Source organism: Tachyglossus aculeatus, chromosome 2, assembly GCF_015852505.1.
Source record: "Tachyglossus aculeatus isolate mTacAcu1 chromosome 2, mTacAcu1.pri, whole genome shotgun sequence".
In the NCBI taxonomy this organism is placed as follows: domain Eukaryota; kingdom Metazoa; phylum Chordata; class Mammalia; order Monotremata; family Tachyglossidae; genus Tachyglossus; species Tachyglossus aculeatus.
Window position 1 is genome coordinate 171997428 of NC_052067.1, and position 20518 is coordinate 172017945.

General features: G+C 44.4%; 1 protein-coding gene across 8 annotated transcripts in view; it reads right to left on the reverse strand.

The window, feature by feature from the left end:
- The window catches only part of LMO3 (LIM domain only 3), a 116347-nt gene that overhangs the window by 7681 nt on the left and 88148 nt on the right, over positions 1 to 20518 (reverse strand). For all 8 annotated transcript variants that reach the window (XM_038770757.1, XM_038770766.1, XM_038770802.1 and 5 more), the window contains one exon: positions 14339 to 14464. In XM_038770757.1, coding sequence (XP_038626685.1) covers positions 14339 to 14464 — 126 coding nt within the window. The remainder of the gene's footprint in view (positions 1 to 14338; positions 14465 to 20518) is intronic.

Here is a 20518-nt window from a genome sequence, read left to right on the forward strand (position 1 = left end):
GTGCCAAGCACTGTCCTAAGCGCTGGGGAGGTTACAAGGTGATCAGGTTGTCCCTCGGGAGGCTCACAGGCTTAAGCAGAGAAGCAGCCAAGAATCAGAGAAGCAGCCTGGCTCAGTGGAAAGAGCCCGGGCTTTGGAGTCAGAGGTCATGGGTTCAAATCCCAGCTCTGCCAATTGTCAGGTGTTGGGCAACTTCTCTGTGCCTCAGTTCCCTCATCTGTAAAATGAGGACTAAGACTGTGAGCACCCTGTGGGACAACCTGATCACCTTGTAACCTCCCCAGCGCTTAGAACAGTGCTTTGCACATAGTAAGCGTTTAATAAATGCCATTATAAAAATCCAAATTTTACAGATGAGGGAACTGAGGCCCAGAGAAGTAAAGTGACTTGCCCAAAGTCGCACGGCTGACAATTGGCGGAGTCGGGATTTGAACCCGTGACCTCTGACTCCAAAGCCCGGGCTCTTTCCACTGAGCCATGCTGCTTCTCAGCCACGCTGCTTCTCATGTGTGTGTGAGCATGTGTGCCTACATTTTATCAATCTAGTCCCATTTATTTCAATCACAATCAACAAAGGGCCGCTTAAATTTGAAAAGCCAAACCCAGGCCCATGATAGTTCTGTTATCTGTTAAGCGCTTACGGTGTGCCAAGTGCTGTATTAAGTGCCGGGATGGATACAAGCAAATCTGGTTGGACACAGTCCCTGTCCCACATGGGGCTCACAGGCTCAATCCCCATTTTACAGATGAGGAAACTGAGGCCCAGAGAAGTGAAGTGCCTTGGGATACAGAATGCAACGCTGGAATCCTTAAAACATTCTTGGAAAGAAGCTGCATGGCCTCCTCCAGGAGGCCTTCCCAGACTGAGCCCCCTCCTTCCTCTCCCCCTCATCCCCCTCCCGATCCCCCTGCCTTACCTCCTTCCCCTCCCCACAGCATCTGTATATATGTCTATATGTTTGTACGTATTTATTACTCTATTTATTTATTTTATTTGTACATATTTATTCTATTTATTTTATTTTGTTAATATGTTTGGTTTTGTCATCCGTCTCCCCCTTCTAGACTGTGAGCCTGCTGTTGGGTAGGGACCGTCTCTATATGTTGCCAACTTGTACTTCCCAAGCGCTTAGTACAGTGCTCTGCACACAGTAAGCGCTCTATAAATGTGGTTGAATGAATGAATGAATGAATAGTGGCAAGAACCCGGGGTTGGGAGTCAGAGGATGTGGATTCTCATGCTGGCTCTGCCACTTGTCTGCTGTGTGACCTTGGGCAAGCCACTTAACTTCTCTGTGCCTTAGTTACATTATCTTTAAAATGGGGGTTAAGAGTGAGCCCCAGGTGGGACAACATGATTACCTTGTATCTACCCCAGCGCTTAGTACAGTGCTTGGCACATAATAAGCGCTTAACAAATACCATAATAATAATTATTATTATCAATTCTTGTGGTCAGGGTTGAGACTCTTTAATAGAATCTCTCTTTTATTAAAAAAGAGTAATTTTATGTAATATCCATTTTATGTGAAAAGTAAAGTACTCGCTAGAAGAGTCTTTTAGACTGTGAGCCTGCTGTTGGGTAGGAACTGTCTCTATATGTTTCCAACTTGTACTTCCCAAGCGCTTGGTACAGTGCTCTGCACACAGTAAGTGCTCAATAAATACGATTGATTGATTGATAGAAGAGCTTGGTTTATATATAGCCGTTCCCCAGCATCATTTCCCTTTCTGAGTTCTCCTTCCTAGTGACACTGAGGGATTTTTCATGCTAATTTTCTTTCCTTCATGGTCTCACTTTTTTATAATGGCATTTATTAAGCGCTTACTACGTGCAGAGCACTGTTCTAAGCGCTGGGGAGGTTACAAGGTGATCAGGTTGTCCCACGGGGGGCTCACAGTCTTAATCCCCATTTTACAGATGAGGTAACTGAGGCCCAGAGAAGTGAAGTAACTTGCCCAAAGTCACACAGCTGACAATTGGCGGAGCCGGAATTCGAACCCATGAGCTCTGACTCCAAAGCCCGGGCTCTTTCCACTGAGCCACGCTGCTTCCTCACTTCTTTTAGACTGTGAGCCCACTGTTGGGTAGGGACCGTCTCTATATGTTGCCAACTTGTACTTCCCAAGCGCTTAGTACAGTGCTCTGCACACAGTGAGCGCTCAATAAATACGATTGATTGATTCAAGGAAATGCTGAAATACTTACCTGAGCTTCGACACTTCCAATTTTCCCCTGTAGACTGTAAGCTACCTGTGGGCACGGATCATGTCTACCCACTTTCCCAAAGGTTGGCACAGTGTTGTGAACACAGTAGGTGTTCAAAAAATGCCATTAATTGATTGATTTCTCCTCTCCTCATGTATTTTGACTGACTTGGATAGAGTGACTAAAACTCACAGTAATAATAATTAATAATAATAATAATAATAATAATGGCATTTATTAAGCCCTTACTATGTGCAAAGCACTGTTCTAAGTAATTTAGCATTAGATCGTGACAGCTTTTTTTCAGTAGATAATGACAAAACTTTAGTCTGGATACCTTCCCTACTGAACAGAACGTGGCCTAGTGGAAAGAGCCTGGGCTTTGCAGTCAGAGGACATGGGTTCTAATCCTGCTTTCGCCACCTGTCTGCTGTGTGACCTTGGGCAATCCACTTCACTTCTCTGGGCCTCAGTTCCCTCATCTGTAAAATGGGGATGAAGACTGTGAACCCCACGTGGGACAACCTGTGTATCTTGTATTTCCCCAGTGCTTAGAACAGGGTTTGGCACATAGTACGTGCTTAATAAACCCCATCATTATTATTATCGTTCTTAGAAACAGAAGCAGGGTGGCCTAGTGGATTGAGCGTGGGCCTGGGGGTCAGTAGGACCTGGGTTCTAATTCTGACACCGCCACTTGTCTGCTGTGTGACCTTGGGCAAGTCACTTCACTTCTCTGTGCCTCAGTTCCTTCATCTAGAAAATGGGGATTAAAACTATGAGCCCCATTTGGGACAGGGATTGGGGCCAACCTGATTAACTTGTATTTACCCCAGTGCTTAGTACAATGCCTGGAATATTGTAAATGCTTAACAAATACCGTAGAAGAAATCAAAACAAAACAAAAAACAGGATATCAGTGCTCTGCACATAGTAAGCGCTCAATAAATACGATTGATGATATGTACTTGGCATAAAAGAGGTGCTTAACAAAGAGCATAAAAAACAAACAAAAAACTCCCCAAAATACTTTAAAACTGAGCAGTAAATGGAAAACTGAATAGAAAAACTTGTAATTCACAATTGCTCAATGTTGCTATGTAGATGGTGATTTGATCATTAATATAAATATAATAATACTTGCTAAGCACTTACTCTATACTAAGCACTGGAGTACATTCATGATAACTATGTTGGCCACAATCCCTATCCCGCATGAGGCTCAAAGTCTAAATTCTTACTTAGATGGGACAGGGACTGTGTCCAACCCGATTAGCTTGTATCCAACCCAGCACTTAGTACAGTGCCTGGCACATAGTAAGTGCTGAACAAATACCATTATTATTATTATTATTATTATTATTATTATTATTATTATTATTATTATTATCTGTGCTCTGTAAAATGGGGATTAAGACTGTGAGCCCCACGTGGGACAACCTGATCACCTTGTCACCTCCCCAGCGCTTAGAACAGTGCTTTGCACATAGTAAACACTTAACAAATGCCATCATTATTATTATTATTATCAGCATCAGATCTGCGAGTGCACCCCAATGCTTAACACATCAATAACATCAAATGCAGCCGAGTCGCTCCCTATTCAGAGTGACATTGTGGATTACGCGTAGAGTTTTCTTGTTAAAATTATAGAAGTGATTTACCAATGCCTTCTTCCATGCAGTAAAAACTTAAGTCCCTGCCGTTGTTTTTGATCAATATTTTCATGACCCGCCTTTAACTCTTTCCCACCCCACTACTGACCCACATGGGTGAATTCCCGTGAATCCCCCTTCTCCCCTTCCTCTCCCCCTCCTCCCCCTCTCCATCACCCCCGCCTTACCTCCTTCCCTTCCCCACAGCACCTGTATATATGTTTTTACATATTTAATACTCTACTTATTTATTTTACTTGTACATACTCTATTTATTTTATTAATATGTTTTGTTTTGTTGTCTGTCTCCCCCTTCTAGTCTGTGAGCCCACTGTTGGGTAGGGACCATCTCTATATGTTGCCAACTGGTACTTCCCAAGCGCTTAGTACAGTGCTCTGCACACAGTAAGCGCTCAATAAATACGATTGAATGAATGAATGAATAAAATGAATTGACTCTGACCCTTCGGCTTAGATCTTGTCCGACCAGAGCATATCTCTCAATGGCAGAGTGCTAAGCTTCACTGGAGGCGTGAACTTTCTTGCCGTGACAAGGCATTGATTCATGTTAGAATCAACACAGGGCTTCTTACTAAAGACCCTTGTGAGGATGATGAGGATTTCTTTTCAATAATAATGATGGCATTTATTAAGTGCTTACTATGTGCAAAGCACTGTTCTAAGTGCTAATTGGAATCTCACTTTTTGGCTCTCAATTCCACGGGCGATTGGAAGCAGCGTAACGGATAGAGCCCGGGCCTAGGAATCAAAGGGTCATGGATTCTAAACCCGCCTCTAGCACTTGTTTTCTGGGCAAGTCACTTCACTTCTCTGGGCCTCAGTGATCTCACCTGTAAAATGGGGATTAAGACTGTGAGGTCCATGTGGGACAGGGATTGCGTCCAACCTGATTAGAGAGCTCACCTCCTCCAAGAGGCCTTCCCAGACTAAGCCCCTTCCTTCCTCTCCCTCTCGTCCCCCTCTCCATCCCCTCCATCTTACCTCCTTCCCTTCCCCGCAGCACCTGTATATACATATATATGTTTGTACATATTTATTACTCTATGTATTTATTTTACTTGTACATATCTATTCTATTTATTTTATTTTGTTAGTATGTTTGGTTTTGTTCTCTGTCTCCCCCTTTTAGACTGTGAGCCCACTGTTGGGTAGGGACTGTCTCCAAATGCTGCCAACTTGTACTTCCCAAGCGCTTAGTACAGTGCTCTGCACATAGTAAGCGCTCAATAAATACGACTGATGATGATGATGATGATCTGCCCGGGCATATTCATTCAATCGTATTTATTGAGCGCTTACTGTGTGCGGAGCACTATACTGAGTGCTAAGGGCATATTCATTCATTCAATCATATTTATTGAGCGCTTACTGTGTGCAGAGCACTGTACTAAGCGCTTGGGAAGTACAAGTTGGCAACATATAGAGATGGTCCCTACCCAACAGTGGGCTCACAGTCTAGAAGAGTTAAACAGATAACATAAAAAAAAAACCCAGTTACTGAGCTAATCCCCAGCCAAGTGCCCCAGAAGCATCATAGCCTAGGGGAAGGAGCTCGAATTTTGGACCTGGGTTCTAATCACGACTCTGCCACTTGTCCACTGCGTGACCCTGGACAAGTCACTTCACGTCTCTGGGCCTCAGTTACCTCATCTGGAAAATGGGGATTCAACATTTCTGCAGGGTGACTTAGTGGCAAGAGCCTGGGCTTGAGAGTCAGAGGTCATGGGTTCTAGTCCTGGCTCTGCCACCGATCAGCTGTGTGACTTTGGGCAAGTCACTTCACTTCTCTGGGCCTCAGTTACCTCATCTGGAAAATGGGGATTAAGACTATGAGCCCCAAGGGGGACAACCTGATTACCTTGGATCTACCCCAGTGCTTAGAACAGTGCTTGGCACAGAGTAAGCGCTTAGTCCAGTGCTCTGCACACAGTAAGCACTCGATAAATATGATTGAATGAATGAATAGTAAGCACTTAGTAAATACCATCATCATCATGAACAGACTGTGAGACCAGCGTACAACAGGAAGTGTGACTAACATGATCAGCTTGGATTCACCCCCCAGTGCTTAGAATACTGCCTGACACAGAGTAAGTGTTTAACAATTACCATTATCATAATTATCACTGTTATTATTATTATAGAGCATAGCATATATATTATACGATATTCATTCATTCATTCAATTATATTTATTGGGTGCTTACTGTGTGCAGAGCACTGTACATAGTGCTTGGGAAGTACAAATCGGCAACAGACAGAGGCGGTCCCTACCCAACAACGCTGCTTGGAGAAGCAGCGTGGCTCAATGGCCCGGGCTTTGGAGTCAGAGGTCATGGGTTCAAATCCCATGTGAGCCCGCTGTAGGGTAGGGACCAACTCTATATGTTGCCAACTTGTACTTCCCAAGCACCTATTACAGTGCTCTGCACACAGTAAGCGCTCAATAAATATGATTGAATTAATGAATGAATCCCGACTCTGCCAATTTTCAGCTGTGTGACTTTGGGCAAGTCACTTAACTTCTCTGTGCCTCAGTTACCTCATCTGTAAAATGGGGGATTAAGACTGTGAGCCCCCGCTGGGATAACTTGATCACCTTGTAACCTCCCCAGTGCTTAGAACAGTTCTTTGCACGTAGTAAGCGCTTAATAAATGCCATTAAAAAAATACGGGCTCAAAGTCTAGAAGGGGGAGACAGACAATAAAACAAAACATGTAGACAGGTGTTATATGTTATTAGGGGAAGCAGCATGTCTTAGTGGAAAGAGCACAGGCTTGGGAGTCAGAGGTCATGAGTTCTAATCCCGGCTCCGCCGCTTGTCAGCTGTGTGACTTTGGGCAAGCCACTTCACTTCTCTGAAGCAGCATGGCTCAGTGGAAGGAGCACGGGCTTTGGAGTCAAAGGTCATGGGTTCGAATCCCTGCTCCGCTACATGTCTGCCGTGTGACCTTGGGCAAGTCACTTAACTTCTCTGAGCCTCGGTTACCTCCTCTGTAAAATGGGGACTAAGACTGTGAGCCCCACGTGGGACAAGCTGATCACCTTGTATCCCCCCAGTGCTTAGAACAGTGCTTTGCACCTAGTAAGCGCTTAACAAATGCCATTATTATTATTATTATTATTATTATTATTATTATTATTATTATTATTATTCTCTGGGCCTCAGTTCCCTCATCTGTAAAATGGGAATTGAGACTGTGAGCCCCATGTGGTACAACGTGATCACCTTGTATCCTCCCCAGCTTTTAGAACAGTGTTTTGCACAAAGTAAGCACTTAACAAATACCATCATCATCATTATTATCAGACTGTTAGCCCCATGTGCAACAGAAAGTGTGACCAGTGTGATTAGTTTGTATTCACCCCAGCCCTTAGAGCAGAGCTTGACACAGAGTAAGTGTTCAACAATTGGTATTATTATGATTACTGCTGTTATTATTATTATTATAGAGCAATCCTTCACATTCAGAGACAGTTAAATTCACCAGCGTGTGTGTGTGTGTGTGTCTCTGAGTGGATCAAGGCAGGACCCTCAATTCCAGCCACATCATACACACAAACAGGTTGTCCTTTGTCGTGTTGGATATCTGCAGTGCCGTCGGGCACACAAACAGGCTTCTCCTTGTTGTGCTGTTGCATTTGTTGTTTGTAGTGCCTGGTTGTCTTTTCTGCCTCCTACCCTTTATTTCCGTGACGAGGTTTTGGTCAGAGAGCGTGGCTCTCGCCTGGATGGCCGTGCATTTGGCCCGGCTGTCCTCAGTCACTGGCTTCTAGACTGTGACTTCTAGATCTTCTAGACTGTGAGCCCACTGTTGGGTAGGGACTGTCTCTATATGTTGCCAACTTGTACTTCCCAAGCGCTTAGTACAGTGCTCTGCACACAGTAAGCTCTCAATAAATGCGATTGATTGATTGATTGGCTCCCAGCGTCCAGCTGGGATGCAGCTGTGTCTTAGGGTTTGTTTCACCGTGTCTTCAAAGGGCACTTTTTATCAATCGTATTTATTGAGCACTTACTGTGTGCAGAGCGCTGTACTAAGCGCTTGGGAAGTACAAGTCGGCAACACATAGAGACAGTCCCTACCCAACAGCGGGCTCACAGGCTAGAAGGGGGAGACAGAGAACAAAACCGAACATAATAACAAAATAAAATAAATAGAATAGATATGTACAAGTAAGATAAATAGAGTAATAAATAAGTATGGCACTTGTTAAGTGCTTACTGTGTGCAAAGCACTGTTCTAAGTAATAATAATAGTAATGATGGCATTTATTAAGCGCTAACTATATGCAAAGCACTATTCTAAGTGCCGGGGAGGTTACAAAGTGATCAGGTTGTCCCACAGGAGGTTTACAGTCTTAATCCCAAATTTACAGATGAGGTCACTGAGGCCCAGAGAAATTAAGTGACTGGCCCCAAGTCACACAACTGACAGTTGGAGGATCCGGGATTTGAACCCATGACCTCTGACTCCCAAGCCCGGGCTCTTTCCACTGAGCCACACTGCTTCACTTCCTCTGCCCTCAATCAATCAATCAATCAATTGTATCTATTGAGCGCTTACTGTGTGCAGAGCACTGTACCAAGCGCTTGGGAAGTACAAGTTGGCAACATATAGAGACAGTCCCTACCCAACAGTGGCTCACAGTCTAAAAGTCCCTCCCGGCTTTTGGTTTCCCAATTCAACCAATTCTGTTAACCACGATCCTTCCCTACTGATCAAGAACCTCCAGTGGTTGCCCATCCACCTCCACATCAAATAAAAACTCCTCACCATCGATTTTAAACCTCCTTGCCCCCTCCTACCTCACCTCACTACTCTCCTATTCTAATCCAGTCCATACGCTTCGCTCCTCTAATGCCAGCCCTCTCACCATGTCTCGATCATCTATCTCACTGCCGAACTCTTGCCCGCATCCTGCGAAGCAGCGTGGCTCAATGGAAAGAGCCTGGGCTTTGGTATCAGAGGTCATGGGTTCAAATCCCGGCTCCACCACTTGTCAGCTGTGTGACTTTGGGCAAGTCACTTCACTTCTCTGCACCTCATTTACCTCATCTGTAAAATGGGGATTAAGACTGTGAGCCCCCCTTGGGACAACCTGACCACCTTGTGACCTCCCCAGCAGTTAGAACAGTGCTTTGCACATAGTAAGTGCTTAATAAATGCTATTCTTCTTCTTCTTCTTATTATTATTATTATCCTGCTTCTGGCCTGGTACACCCTCCCTCCTCAAATCCCACAGACAGTTACTCTTCCTGCCTTCAAAGTCTTGCTGAAGGCATATCTCCTCCAAGAGGCCTTCTCTGACTCAATCCTCCTTTACTCTTCCAATTATAATTGTGGTGTTCATTAACCACTATGTGCCAGGCACTGAACTAAACGCTGGGGTGGATACAAATGCATTCATTCAATCGTATTTATTGAGCACTTCCTGTGTGCAAAGCACTGTACTAAGCGCTTGGGAAGCACAAGTTGGCAACATATAGAGACGGTCCCTACCCAACAACGGGCTCACAGTCTAGAAAGGGAAGACAGACAACAAAACAAAACAAATCATGTTGGACACAGTCCCTGTCCCAAGTGGGACTCACAGTCTTCATCTCAATTGTACAGATGAGGTTACTGAGACACAGACAATAATAATAATAATAATAATAATAATAATAATAATAATGGTATTTGTTAAGTGCTTACTATGTGCAAAGCACTGTTCTAAGCTCTGGGGAGGTTACAAGGTGATCAGGTTGTCCCACGGGAGGCTCACAGTCTTAATCCCAATTTTACAGTTGCGGTCACTGAGGCCCACAGAAGTTAAGTGACTTGCCGAAAGTCACACAGCTGACAGTTGGCAGAGCGGGGATTTGAACCCATGACCTCTGACTCCAAAGCCCGGGCTCTTTCCACTGAGCCACGCTGCTTTAACTTGCCCAAGGTCAAACAGCAGAAAAGTGGCAGAGTGGGGATTAGAACCCGGGTCCTTCTGACTCCCAGTCCTGTGTGCCACCCTGACTTGCTCCCTTTATTCATTCATTCATTCAATCGTATTTATTGAGCACTTACTGTGTGCAGAGCACTGTACTAAGCACTTGGGAAGTACAAGTTTTTTCATCCTTCCTCCCAACCCCAAATCACTTATGTCCATATCTGTCATTTATTCATATTAATGTCAGTCTCCCCCTCTAGACTATAAGCTCACTGTGGGCAAAGAATGTGTCTATTGTTGTATTATCCTCTCCCAAGCGCTTAGTACAGGACTCTGCCACACAGTGAGTGCTCAATAAATATGATTAATAATGATGGCATGTGTTAAGTGCTTTCTATGTACAAAGCACTGTTCTAAGCACTGGGGGGATACAAGGTGATCAGGTTGTCCCACGTGGGGCTCACAGTCTTCATCCCCATTTTACAGATGAGGTGACTGAGGCTCAGAGAAGTTAAGTGACTTGACCAAGGTCACACGGCAGACATGTGATGGAGCTGGAATTAGAACCCATGACCTCCGGCTCCCAAGCCCGGTCTCTTTCCACTGAATCACACTGATTCTCTGAACGATTGAAGGAATGAATGAAAGGGGGACAGGAGGTCATTTAAAAAAGCAAAAATTGAGGCTTTTTATCGGTATCATTGTTTGGAGAAAGAGCATAGCTTGACGCAGATTTTTTTTGATCCAACCACAGGTACAAAAGAGTCACCCTCCACGAAAACCTTTCGTTTTAGGGTAACAAAAATCATCTGCTGTGCTCGGCTGAGGAAGATTAGCTGGCTTCTTGCATTAAGGAAGTTTATCTTATATGGGCTAGAGTGACAGGACAATAACGAAGTGCTAATTGTGCATAGCCAACACTAAAGCTCTGCAGCGCCATTTTGGTATGTAATAAATGAAGCAGACAGCAGGAATGTATTAGGGATTTAATAAGAGTGCTTCACTAGCGCTTTTGCGAAAAACTAGGCTTGGGTCCGATTTCTGGGTCCGAATTTCAGAGAGTTTGTCTCACTTGACCAAGTTGCAGTGGCAGGGAGACAATTACTAGGACATCTTTTTATTTCAAGGGTGATGGGAAATCGCATGCTTCGTAAATAACATGCACAGTCTGTAATTCCTTTGCATCATAATCTAGCTGTAGCTGGGTTTCACACTGCATGGTGCTTTAATTTTCTATTCAGCTATGGATTACTCACCTCCAAATTCACTGACCAAAATTACCAAGCCATAAAAGAACGAGGAGTTTAGGGATCAGACCTTCGCCTTCTAGAAGCGAAAAGCATCGACGTTGCCCACATGGAGGATGGAAAATCAATAATTATAATAATAATGATGGCATTTATTAAGCACTTACTATGTGCAAAGCACTGTTCTAAGCACTGGGGAGGTTACAAGGTGATGAGGTTGTCCCACAGGGGGCTCACAGTCTTAATCCCCATTTTAATCATAATAATAATCAATCGTATTTATTGAGTGCTTACTGTGTGCACAGCACTGTACTAAGCGCTTGGTGAGTACAAGTTGGCAACATATAGAGACAGTCCCTACCCAACAGTAGGCTCACAGTCTAAAAGGGGGAGAAAGAGAACAAAACCAAACATACTAACAAAATAAAATCAATAGAATAGATATGTACAAGTAAAATAAATAAATAGAGTAATAAATATGTACAAACATATATACATATATACAGGTGCTGTGGGGAAGGGAAGGAGGTAAGATGGGGGGATGGAGGGGGGACGAGGGGGAGAGGAAGGAAGGGGCTCAGTGTGGGAAGGCCTCCTGGAGGAGGTGAGCTCTCAGTAGGGCCTTGAAGGGAGGAAGAGAGCTAGCTTGGCGGATGGGCAGAGGGAGCAGGGCATTCCAGGCCCGGGGGAGGACGTGGGCCGGGGGTCGATGGCAGGACAGGCGACAATGAGGTACGGTGAGGAGATTAGCGGCAGAGGAGTGGAGGGTGCGGCCTGGGCTGGAGAAGGAGAGAAGGGAGGTGAGGTAGGAGGGGGCCAGGGGATGGACAGTCTTGAAGCCCAGGGTGAGGAGTTTCTACCTGATGTGCATTCCAGGCCAGAGGCAGGATGTGGGCGAGAGGTTGGTGACGAGATAGACCAGATGGAGCCCAGTGAGTAGTTTGGCATTAGAGGAGCGAAGTTTGTGGGCTGTGTAGGAGTAGGAGAGCAGCGAAGGCAAAGGGATGGACGGCTTTAAAGCCGATGGTGATGAGTTTCTGTTCCATGCCGAGATGGATGGGTAACCGCTGGAGGTTAGGGGAGTGAGGAAACATGGACTGAATGTTTTTGTAGAAAAATGATCCAGGCGGCGGAGTGAAGTATGGACTGGAGTGGGGAGAGGCAGGAGGTTGGGAGCTCGGCAAAGAGACTGATGCGGTAATCGAGGCGGGAAAGGATTAATGCCTGGATTAACATGGGAGCAGTTAGGATGCAGAGGAAAGAGTGGATTTTAGCCATGCTGAGAAGGTCAAACCGAAAAGATTTAGTGATAGATTGAATATAATAATAGTGACATTTATTAAGTGCTTACTATGTGCAAAGCACTGTTCTAAGCGCTGGGGAGGTTACAAGGTGATCAGGTTGTCCCCCGGGGGGCTCACAGTCTTCATCCCCATTTTACAGATGAGGTAACTGAGGGCCAGAGAAATTAAGTGACTTGCCCAAAGTCACACAGCCGATAAGTGGCGGAGCCGGGATTAGAACCCACGACCTCTGACTCCCAAGCCCAGGCTCTTTCCACTGAGCCATGCGGGGGTGTTAATTTAATAATAATAATGGTGGCATTTGTTTAGCACTTCCTATGTGCCAAGCACTGTTTTAAGCACTGGGGTATAATGAGGTTGTCCCATGGGGGGCTCGCAGTCTTAATCCCCATTTTACAGATGAGGGAACTGAGGCCCAGAGAAGTAAAATGACTAGCCCTAGGTCACACAGCAGACATGTGGTAGAGCAGGGATTAGAACCCGTGACATTCTGACATCTAGGCCCATGCTCTATCCACTACACTAAGCGCTTAATCAATCAATCAATCAATCAATCGTATTTATTGAGCGCTTACTGTGTGCAGAGCACTGCACTAAGCACTTGGGAAGTACAAGCTGGCAACATACAGAGACAGTCCCTACCCAACAGTGGGCTCACAGTCTAGAAGGGGGAGACAGAGAACAAAACCAAACATACTAACAAAATAAAATAAATAGAATAGATAGTTACAAGTAAAATAAATAAAGTAAAATAAATAAATAAATAAATAAATAAATAAAGCAAAATAAATAAATAAATAAAAGCAAAATAAATAAATAAATAAAAGTAAAATTAATAAATAAATACCACAGCCATTCTTAGTACTTGGGGCAGCGCCTGTGTCCGGCCTGATTATCCTGTAACTACTCCAGCGCTTAGTACAGTCCTTGGCACTGAATAAGGACTCCCCCCAACCCTACCTCCTTCCCCTCCCCACAGCACCTGTATATATGTTTGTACAGATTTGTTCCTCCATTTATTTTACTTGTACATATTTACTCTTCTATTTATTTTCTTAATGATGTGCATCTAGCTTTATTTCTATTTATTCTGATGACTTGACACCCATACACATGTTTTGTTTTATTGTCCGTCTCCCCTTTCTAGACTTTGAGCCCGTTGTTGGGTAGGGACCATCTCTATATGTTGCCGACTTGGACTTCCCAAGCGCTTAGTCCAGTGCTCTGCACACAGTAAGCGCTCAATAAATACGATTGAATGAATGAATGAATGAAGGAATAAGCGCTCAACGAACACCACAACAGTTAGGATAATCATTCTGTTCCAAGATCAGAGCCATGTATGGATGTGGGGTAGTGGGGGGGGGGGGGGGGGGGGGGGGGTTTAGGATCAATAAGCAGAGACCCCTCACTGCCATCTTCCCATTGTTGGGTAGGAGTCAGAGGTCATGGGTTCAAATCCTGACTCCGCCAATTGTCACCTGTGTGACTTTGGGCAAGTCACTTAACTTCTCTGTGCCTCAGTTCCCCCATCTGTCAAATGGTAATGAAGACTGTGAGCTCCCCGTGGGACAACCTGATAAGCTTGTAACCTCCCCAGCACTTAGAACAGTGCTTTGCACATAGTAAGTGCTTAATAAATACCATCATTATTATATTATTATATGTTGCCAACTTGTCCTTTCCAAGCGTTTAGTACAGCGCTCTGCACACAGTAAGCACTCAATGAATACGACTGAATGAATGAATCTTCTCCACCCCCCACTTCAAGAGTACCCTGTTTTGGTTATGGAGCAAGGTGAGGGGAGGAGAGGTGGAGAGCTGGTTCGATGTGGCCTGCTGCCATTGGGGAATTTTGTCCATTTATTCTTCTATTGTCCTCTCCCAAGCGCTTAGTACAGTGCTCTGCACAGGGTAAGCGCTCAATAAATAGGCCCGAACGATGCAGTGGACGTGACTTCCGTCCCTCGTACCTCTGATTGCACAGCTGGCAGGCGAAGCAGTCCAAATGGTAGACGTTATCCTTGGCTCTCATCACCATCTCGAAGGCCGGGATCAGCTTGCTACAGGCTGCGCAGTTCCCCGTCACGCCAAATAACCTGCAACGGACAGAAAATGCCGCAGGAAGTCACCACCATGTCCCTTCCCCAACCCCCAGCAGATCTCAATCAATCAATCAATCAATCGTATTTATTGAGCGCTTACTGTGTGCAGAGCACTGTACTAAGTGCTTGGGAAGTACAAGTTGGCAACATATAGAGACAGTCCTTACCCAACAGTGGGTTCACAGTCTAAAAGGGGGAGACAGAGAACAAAACCAAACATACTAACGAAATAAAATAGACTAGATATGTACAAGTAAAATAAATAATTAAATAGAGTAATAAATATGTACAAACATATATACATACATACAGGTGCTGACTGCGCCCTCCTTTCCTCATATAATAATGATGACATTTATTAAGCTCTTACTATGTGCAAAGCACTGTTCGAAGCGCAGGAGAGGTTACAGGTGATCAGGTTGCCCCACATGGGGCTCACAGTCTTAATCCCCACTTTACAGATGAGGGAACTGAGGCACAGAGAAGTGAAGTGACTTGCTTAAAGTCACACAGCTGACAAGTGGAGGGGCCGGGATTTGAACCCATAACCTCTGACTCCAAAACCCGGGCTCTTTCCACTGAGCCACGCTGCTTCTCTGTGGCTGCGTATCCCACTCCCACTCTACATCCCATTCCCTTCTGCGTCACCCGGACTTGCTCCCTTTCTTCATCCCCCCTCAATCAATCAATCAAATTTATCGAGCGCTTACTGTGTGCAGAGCACTGTACTAAGCGCTTGGGAAGTCCAAGTTGGCAACATATAGAGACGGTCCCTACCCAACAGTGGGCTCACAGTCTAGAAGGGGGAGACAGAGAACAAAACCAAACATATTAACAAAATAAAATAGAATAGATATGTACATACCACTTATTACCATATCCTTTATTATTTATTGTTATTTATTTCTTTTAACGTCTGTCTCCCTCTCTAGACTGTAAGCTCGTTGTGGATGGGGAGTGTGTCTGTTATATTCTCCCAAGTGCTTAGTAGAAGCAGCACGGCACAGTGGCTACAGCCCAGGCCTGGGGGTGAGAAGATCTTGGATTCTAATCATGGCTCTGCCTCTTGTCTGCTGTGTGACCTTGGGCAAGTCACTTCACTTCTCTGGGCCTCAGTTCCCTCATCTGGAAAATGGGGATGGAGATGGTGAGCCCCACGTGGGACAGGGACTGTGTCCAACCTGATTTGCGTTTACCTACCTGAGAGTTTACTACAGTGCCTGGCACATGATGGTATTTATTAAGTGCTTACTGTGTGCCAAGCACTGTTCTAAGCACTGGGGGGATACACAGTAATCAGGTTGTCCCATGAGGGGCTCACAGTCTCAATCCCCATATTACAGATGAGGTAACTGAGGCACAGAGAAGTGAAGTGACTTGCCCAAAGTCACACAGCTGACAAGTGGCAGAGCTGGGATTTGAACCCATGACCTCCCCCTCCCCATCCCCCCGACCTAACCTCCTTCCCCTCCCCACAGCACCTGTATATATGTATATATGTTTATACGGATTTATTACTCTATTTTTTTATTTTATTTGTACATATTTATTCTATTTATTTTATTTTGTTAATATGTTTGGTTTTGTTCTCTGCCTCCCCCTTCTAGACTGTGAGCCCACTGTTGGGTAGGGACCGTCTCTATATGTTGCCAACTTGGACTTCAATCAATCAATCAATCGTATTTATTGAGCGCTTACTGTGTGCACAGCACTGTACTAAGCGCTTGGGAAGTCTAAGTTGGCAACATATAGAGACAATCCCTACCCACCAGTGGGCTCACAGTCTAGAAGGGGGACACAGAGAACAAAACCAAATATATTAACAAAATAAAATGAATAGAATAGATACATACAAGTAAAATAAATAAATAAATAGAGTAATAAATATTCATTCATTCATTCAATCGTATTTATTGAGCACTTACTGTGTGCAGAGCACTGTACTAAGCGCTTGGGAAGTACAAGTTGGCAACATATAGAGACGGTCCCTACCCAACAGTGGGCTCACAGTCTAGAAGGGGGAGACAGAGAACAAAACAAAACATATTAACAAAATAAAATAAATAGAATAGGTGTGTACAAGTAAAATAAATAAATAGAGTAATAAATACGTACAAACAAATATACAGGTGCTGTGGGGAAGGGAAGGAGGTAAGAGGGGGGAATGGAGAGGGGGATGAGGGGGAGAGGAAGGAAGGGGCTCAGTCTGGGAAGGCCTCCTGGAGACTTCCCAAGTGCTTAGTACAGTGCTTAGTACAGTGCTCTGCACACAGTAAGCGCTCAATAAATACGACTGAATGAATGAAATGACCTCTGACTCCAAAGCCCGGGCTCTTTCCACTGAGCCAGGCTGCTTTATGCTTAATAAATACCATAATTATCATTATTATTATTATTATTATTATTACTCGGCACACAGTAAGCACTCCGCAGTACTAAGTGCTCAATAAATAGGATTGAATGAATGACTGACCCAGCATCCCTCCGTGTTCTGGTAGTGTCCTGCCTGTGAAGCTGGAAGTTTGTCAGGTTCATCCTCATTCATCCTCATTCCCCCTGCCCCCGTCCTCCCCCTGGCCCGGAATGTCCTCCCTCCTCACATCCGCCAAACTAGCTCTCCTCCTCTCTTCAAAGCCCTATTGAGAGCTCACCTCCTCCAGGGAGCCTTCCCAGACTGAGCCCCCCATTTTCTCCGCTCCTCTTCCCCTCCCCATCACCCATAATCCCTCCCTCTGCTCTACCCCCTTCCCCGCCCCACAGCACGCGTATATTTGGACACATTTATTATTCTATTCATTTTATTAATGATGTGTATAGATCTATAATTCTATTTATCTATTTTGATAATAATAGTGGCATTTATTAAGCGCTTACTATGTGCAAAGCACTGTTCTAAGCCCTGGGGAGGTTACAAGGTGATCAGGTTGTCCCAAACATATTAACAAAATAAAATGAATAGAATAGATATGTACAAGTAAAATAAAATGAATAGAAATAGATATGGGGGGCTCACAGCCTTAACCCCCATTTTACAGATGAGGTTACTGAGGCCCAGAGAAGTGAAGTGACTTGCTCAGAGGAACACAGCTGACAATTGGTGGAGCCAGAATTTGAACCCATGACCTCTGACTTCAAAGCCCGTGCTCTTTCTACTGAGCCACGCTGCTTCTCTATTTGATTCTTTCAATCGTATTTCTTGAGCGCTTACTGTGTGCAGAGCACTGTACTGAGTGCTTGGGAAGTACAAGTTTGCAACATATAGAGACGGTCCCTACCCAAAAGTGGGCTTACAGTCTAGAAGGGGGAGACAGAGAACAAAACCAAACATATTAACAAAATAAAATAAATAGAATAGATATGTACAAGTGAAATAAATAGAGTAATAAATCTGTACAAACATCTATACATATATACAGGTGCTGTGGGGAAGGGAAGGAGGTAAGACGGGGGGATGGAGAGGGGACAAGGGGGAGAGGAAGGAGGGGGCTCAGTCTGGGAAGGCCTCCTGGAGGAGGTGAGCTCTCAGTAGGGCCTTGAAGGCTCGGAGGGTCGCGTAACTAGATTGTCTCTATCTGTTGCCGAATTGTACTTTCCAAATGCTTAGTACAGTGCTCTGCACACAGTAAGCACTCAATAAATACCACTGCATGAATGGGTTCACTTCCAATGCCCCAAAGCACGTTAGAGAAGAAGTCTGGCCTGATGGAAAGAGCATGAGCTTTGGAGTCAGAGGTCATGGGTTCAAATCCTGGCTCCGCCACTTGTCAGCTGTGTGACTTTGGGCAAGTCACCTACCTTCTCTGCGCCTCAGTGACCTCATCTGTAAAATGGGGATTTCGCCTGTGAGCCCCATGTGGGCCAGGGTATACAAGCCAATTACCTTGTATCTACCCCAGTGCTCAGTACAGCGCCTGGCACATAGTAATCACTTAACACATACCACAATTATTATTCATCATCATCAATCGTATTTATTGAGCGCTTACTATGTGCAGAGCACTGTACTAAACGCTTGGGAAGTACAAATTGGCAACATACAGAGACAGTCCCTACCCAACAGTGGGCTCACAGTCTAAAAGTCCTGTGGCAGGGGTCCATTTGGGCATCTGCAGTGAGGAATCCCTGATTCCTACAACCGGTACAGCCTCAGATTCATTCATTCAATCGTGTTTATTGAGCACTTACTATGTGCAGAGCACTGTAATGAGCATTTGAGAGAGTACTGGACAACAATCCTCCAGTCCATCCTTGGCCTCCACAAACTCAGGTCGAGGGGCAGCAACTAGGCCGCAGAAGGGTGGTAATGAGCTTTGCACATAGTAAGCGCTTAATAAATGCCATTAAAAAAAAAAATAATAATGCCGATGGTATTTGCTAAATGCTTAACAATAATAATAATGGTATTTGTTAAACGCTTACTATGTGCAAAGCACTGTTCTTAGCACTGGGGAGTTTACAAGGTGATCAGGTTGTCCCACTGGGGGCAATAATAATATTATTATTATTATTAATAATAATAATAATAATAATTATTATTACATCTGCCTCCCCGATTAGAGTGCAAGCCTCTCGTGGTAGGGAATTTTGTCCCTTACTCAAGTGGTCTTGGGAAGGCCAATTGATTCAACTAGGAATAGCGTATTTTGGACACATAATCAGGAGGATTAATTCACTGGAGAAGACACTAATGCTAGGAAAAGTCCAGGGAAAACATGGAAGAGGCAGATTAGGGTCTAGATGGATAGAGACCATAACGAGAACGGCAGAACCCTTAGAAAAGTTGCAGTTTATGGCAGGGGACAGGACCTTTAGGTGAAAGTATATCCATGGAATCGCTATGAATCGGAAATGACTCGACGGCAAATAATAATATAATAATAACTGTTCTTTTTCCAGTACTGAGTTCAGTGCACTGCACCCTGTGAGCACTTAAAGACGTCTCTATTACTGCACGTTTTGGAATTAAATCTATTCTTAAATATCCAAAAGCTTCCTCATTTGACTTTTCTGGATGAAAAGCTTCTTGCTCTAGCCTTGCAGGCCAGGAGAAATAGCTCACTGTGAGCGGAGAATTTATCCATTCATTGTTCCATTTTTTCACTCTCCCAAGCACTTAGTACAGTGCCCTGCACACAGTAAGCGCTCAATAAATACCACTGATGATGCTGACCACCCAGCCTGACTCTCCCCCTCGGATTTATTTTTCACGAGCCCATCAAAACCTGGGCAAACGGCTAGCCGTTGCTAAAGAAAAGCATTTGAAAGATCTGACATCCTTTGAATTTTTGACATGTAGTTACTAAAAGCTTTACACTTATTATTAAAAGCACATTTTATGAGCAAGTCATTTAAATAGGAAGCATTAGCAGTCCATATGCACCTTACAGCCCCGTACCCTAGTTACGGTTGCGATTATGTTATTCAGGGAGCACATTAAAGGAAATGAGCCTGTAAACCTGGTAAAGGCAGGCTGGGTTGGAAGCAGAGTAGAGTGTAAGAACCATTTGAAATGTCTGATATTGTATAAAAAGACAATTTTTTTTCAAAAAAAAAATCCAATCTGTTGAAGATTTCTGCAAAGAGTCTTTGAGTTAGAAAAATAGCACAAATTGAGCGTCTATAGAGTCTCATAGCAGGAAAAAAACATGAGAAAACACTTTAACTCTTGGCATTGACAATTCTTGAAACTAAGTTGATTTCAAAGGCTTCACAACCCTCATGGAGAATTTAACCCAACATTCCCTTTGCGGATGGCGACTGACATCATGGCCCGTTTTTGGGTAAGGACCGTCTCCATACGTTGCTGACTTGTACTTCCCAAGGGCTTAGTACAGTGCTCTGCACACAGTAAGCGCTCAATAAATACGATTGAATGAATGAATGAATGAATCATCTCGAACTAGCAAACGCACCGAAAACAACACCACAACTGGCTTTTTTAAGTCCCCGGCGCGAGGCTGGCCAGAAGAAAGAAATCTAACGGTCTTCTGAGGGAAACCAAACCAAAAGCCGCTTCTAAACTAATGAATTCAAAGGTGCTGGGCGGAA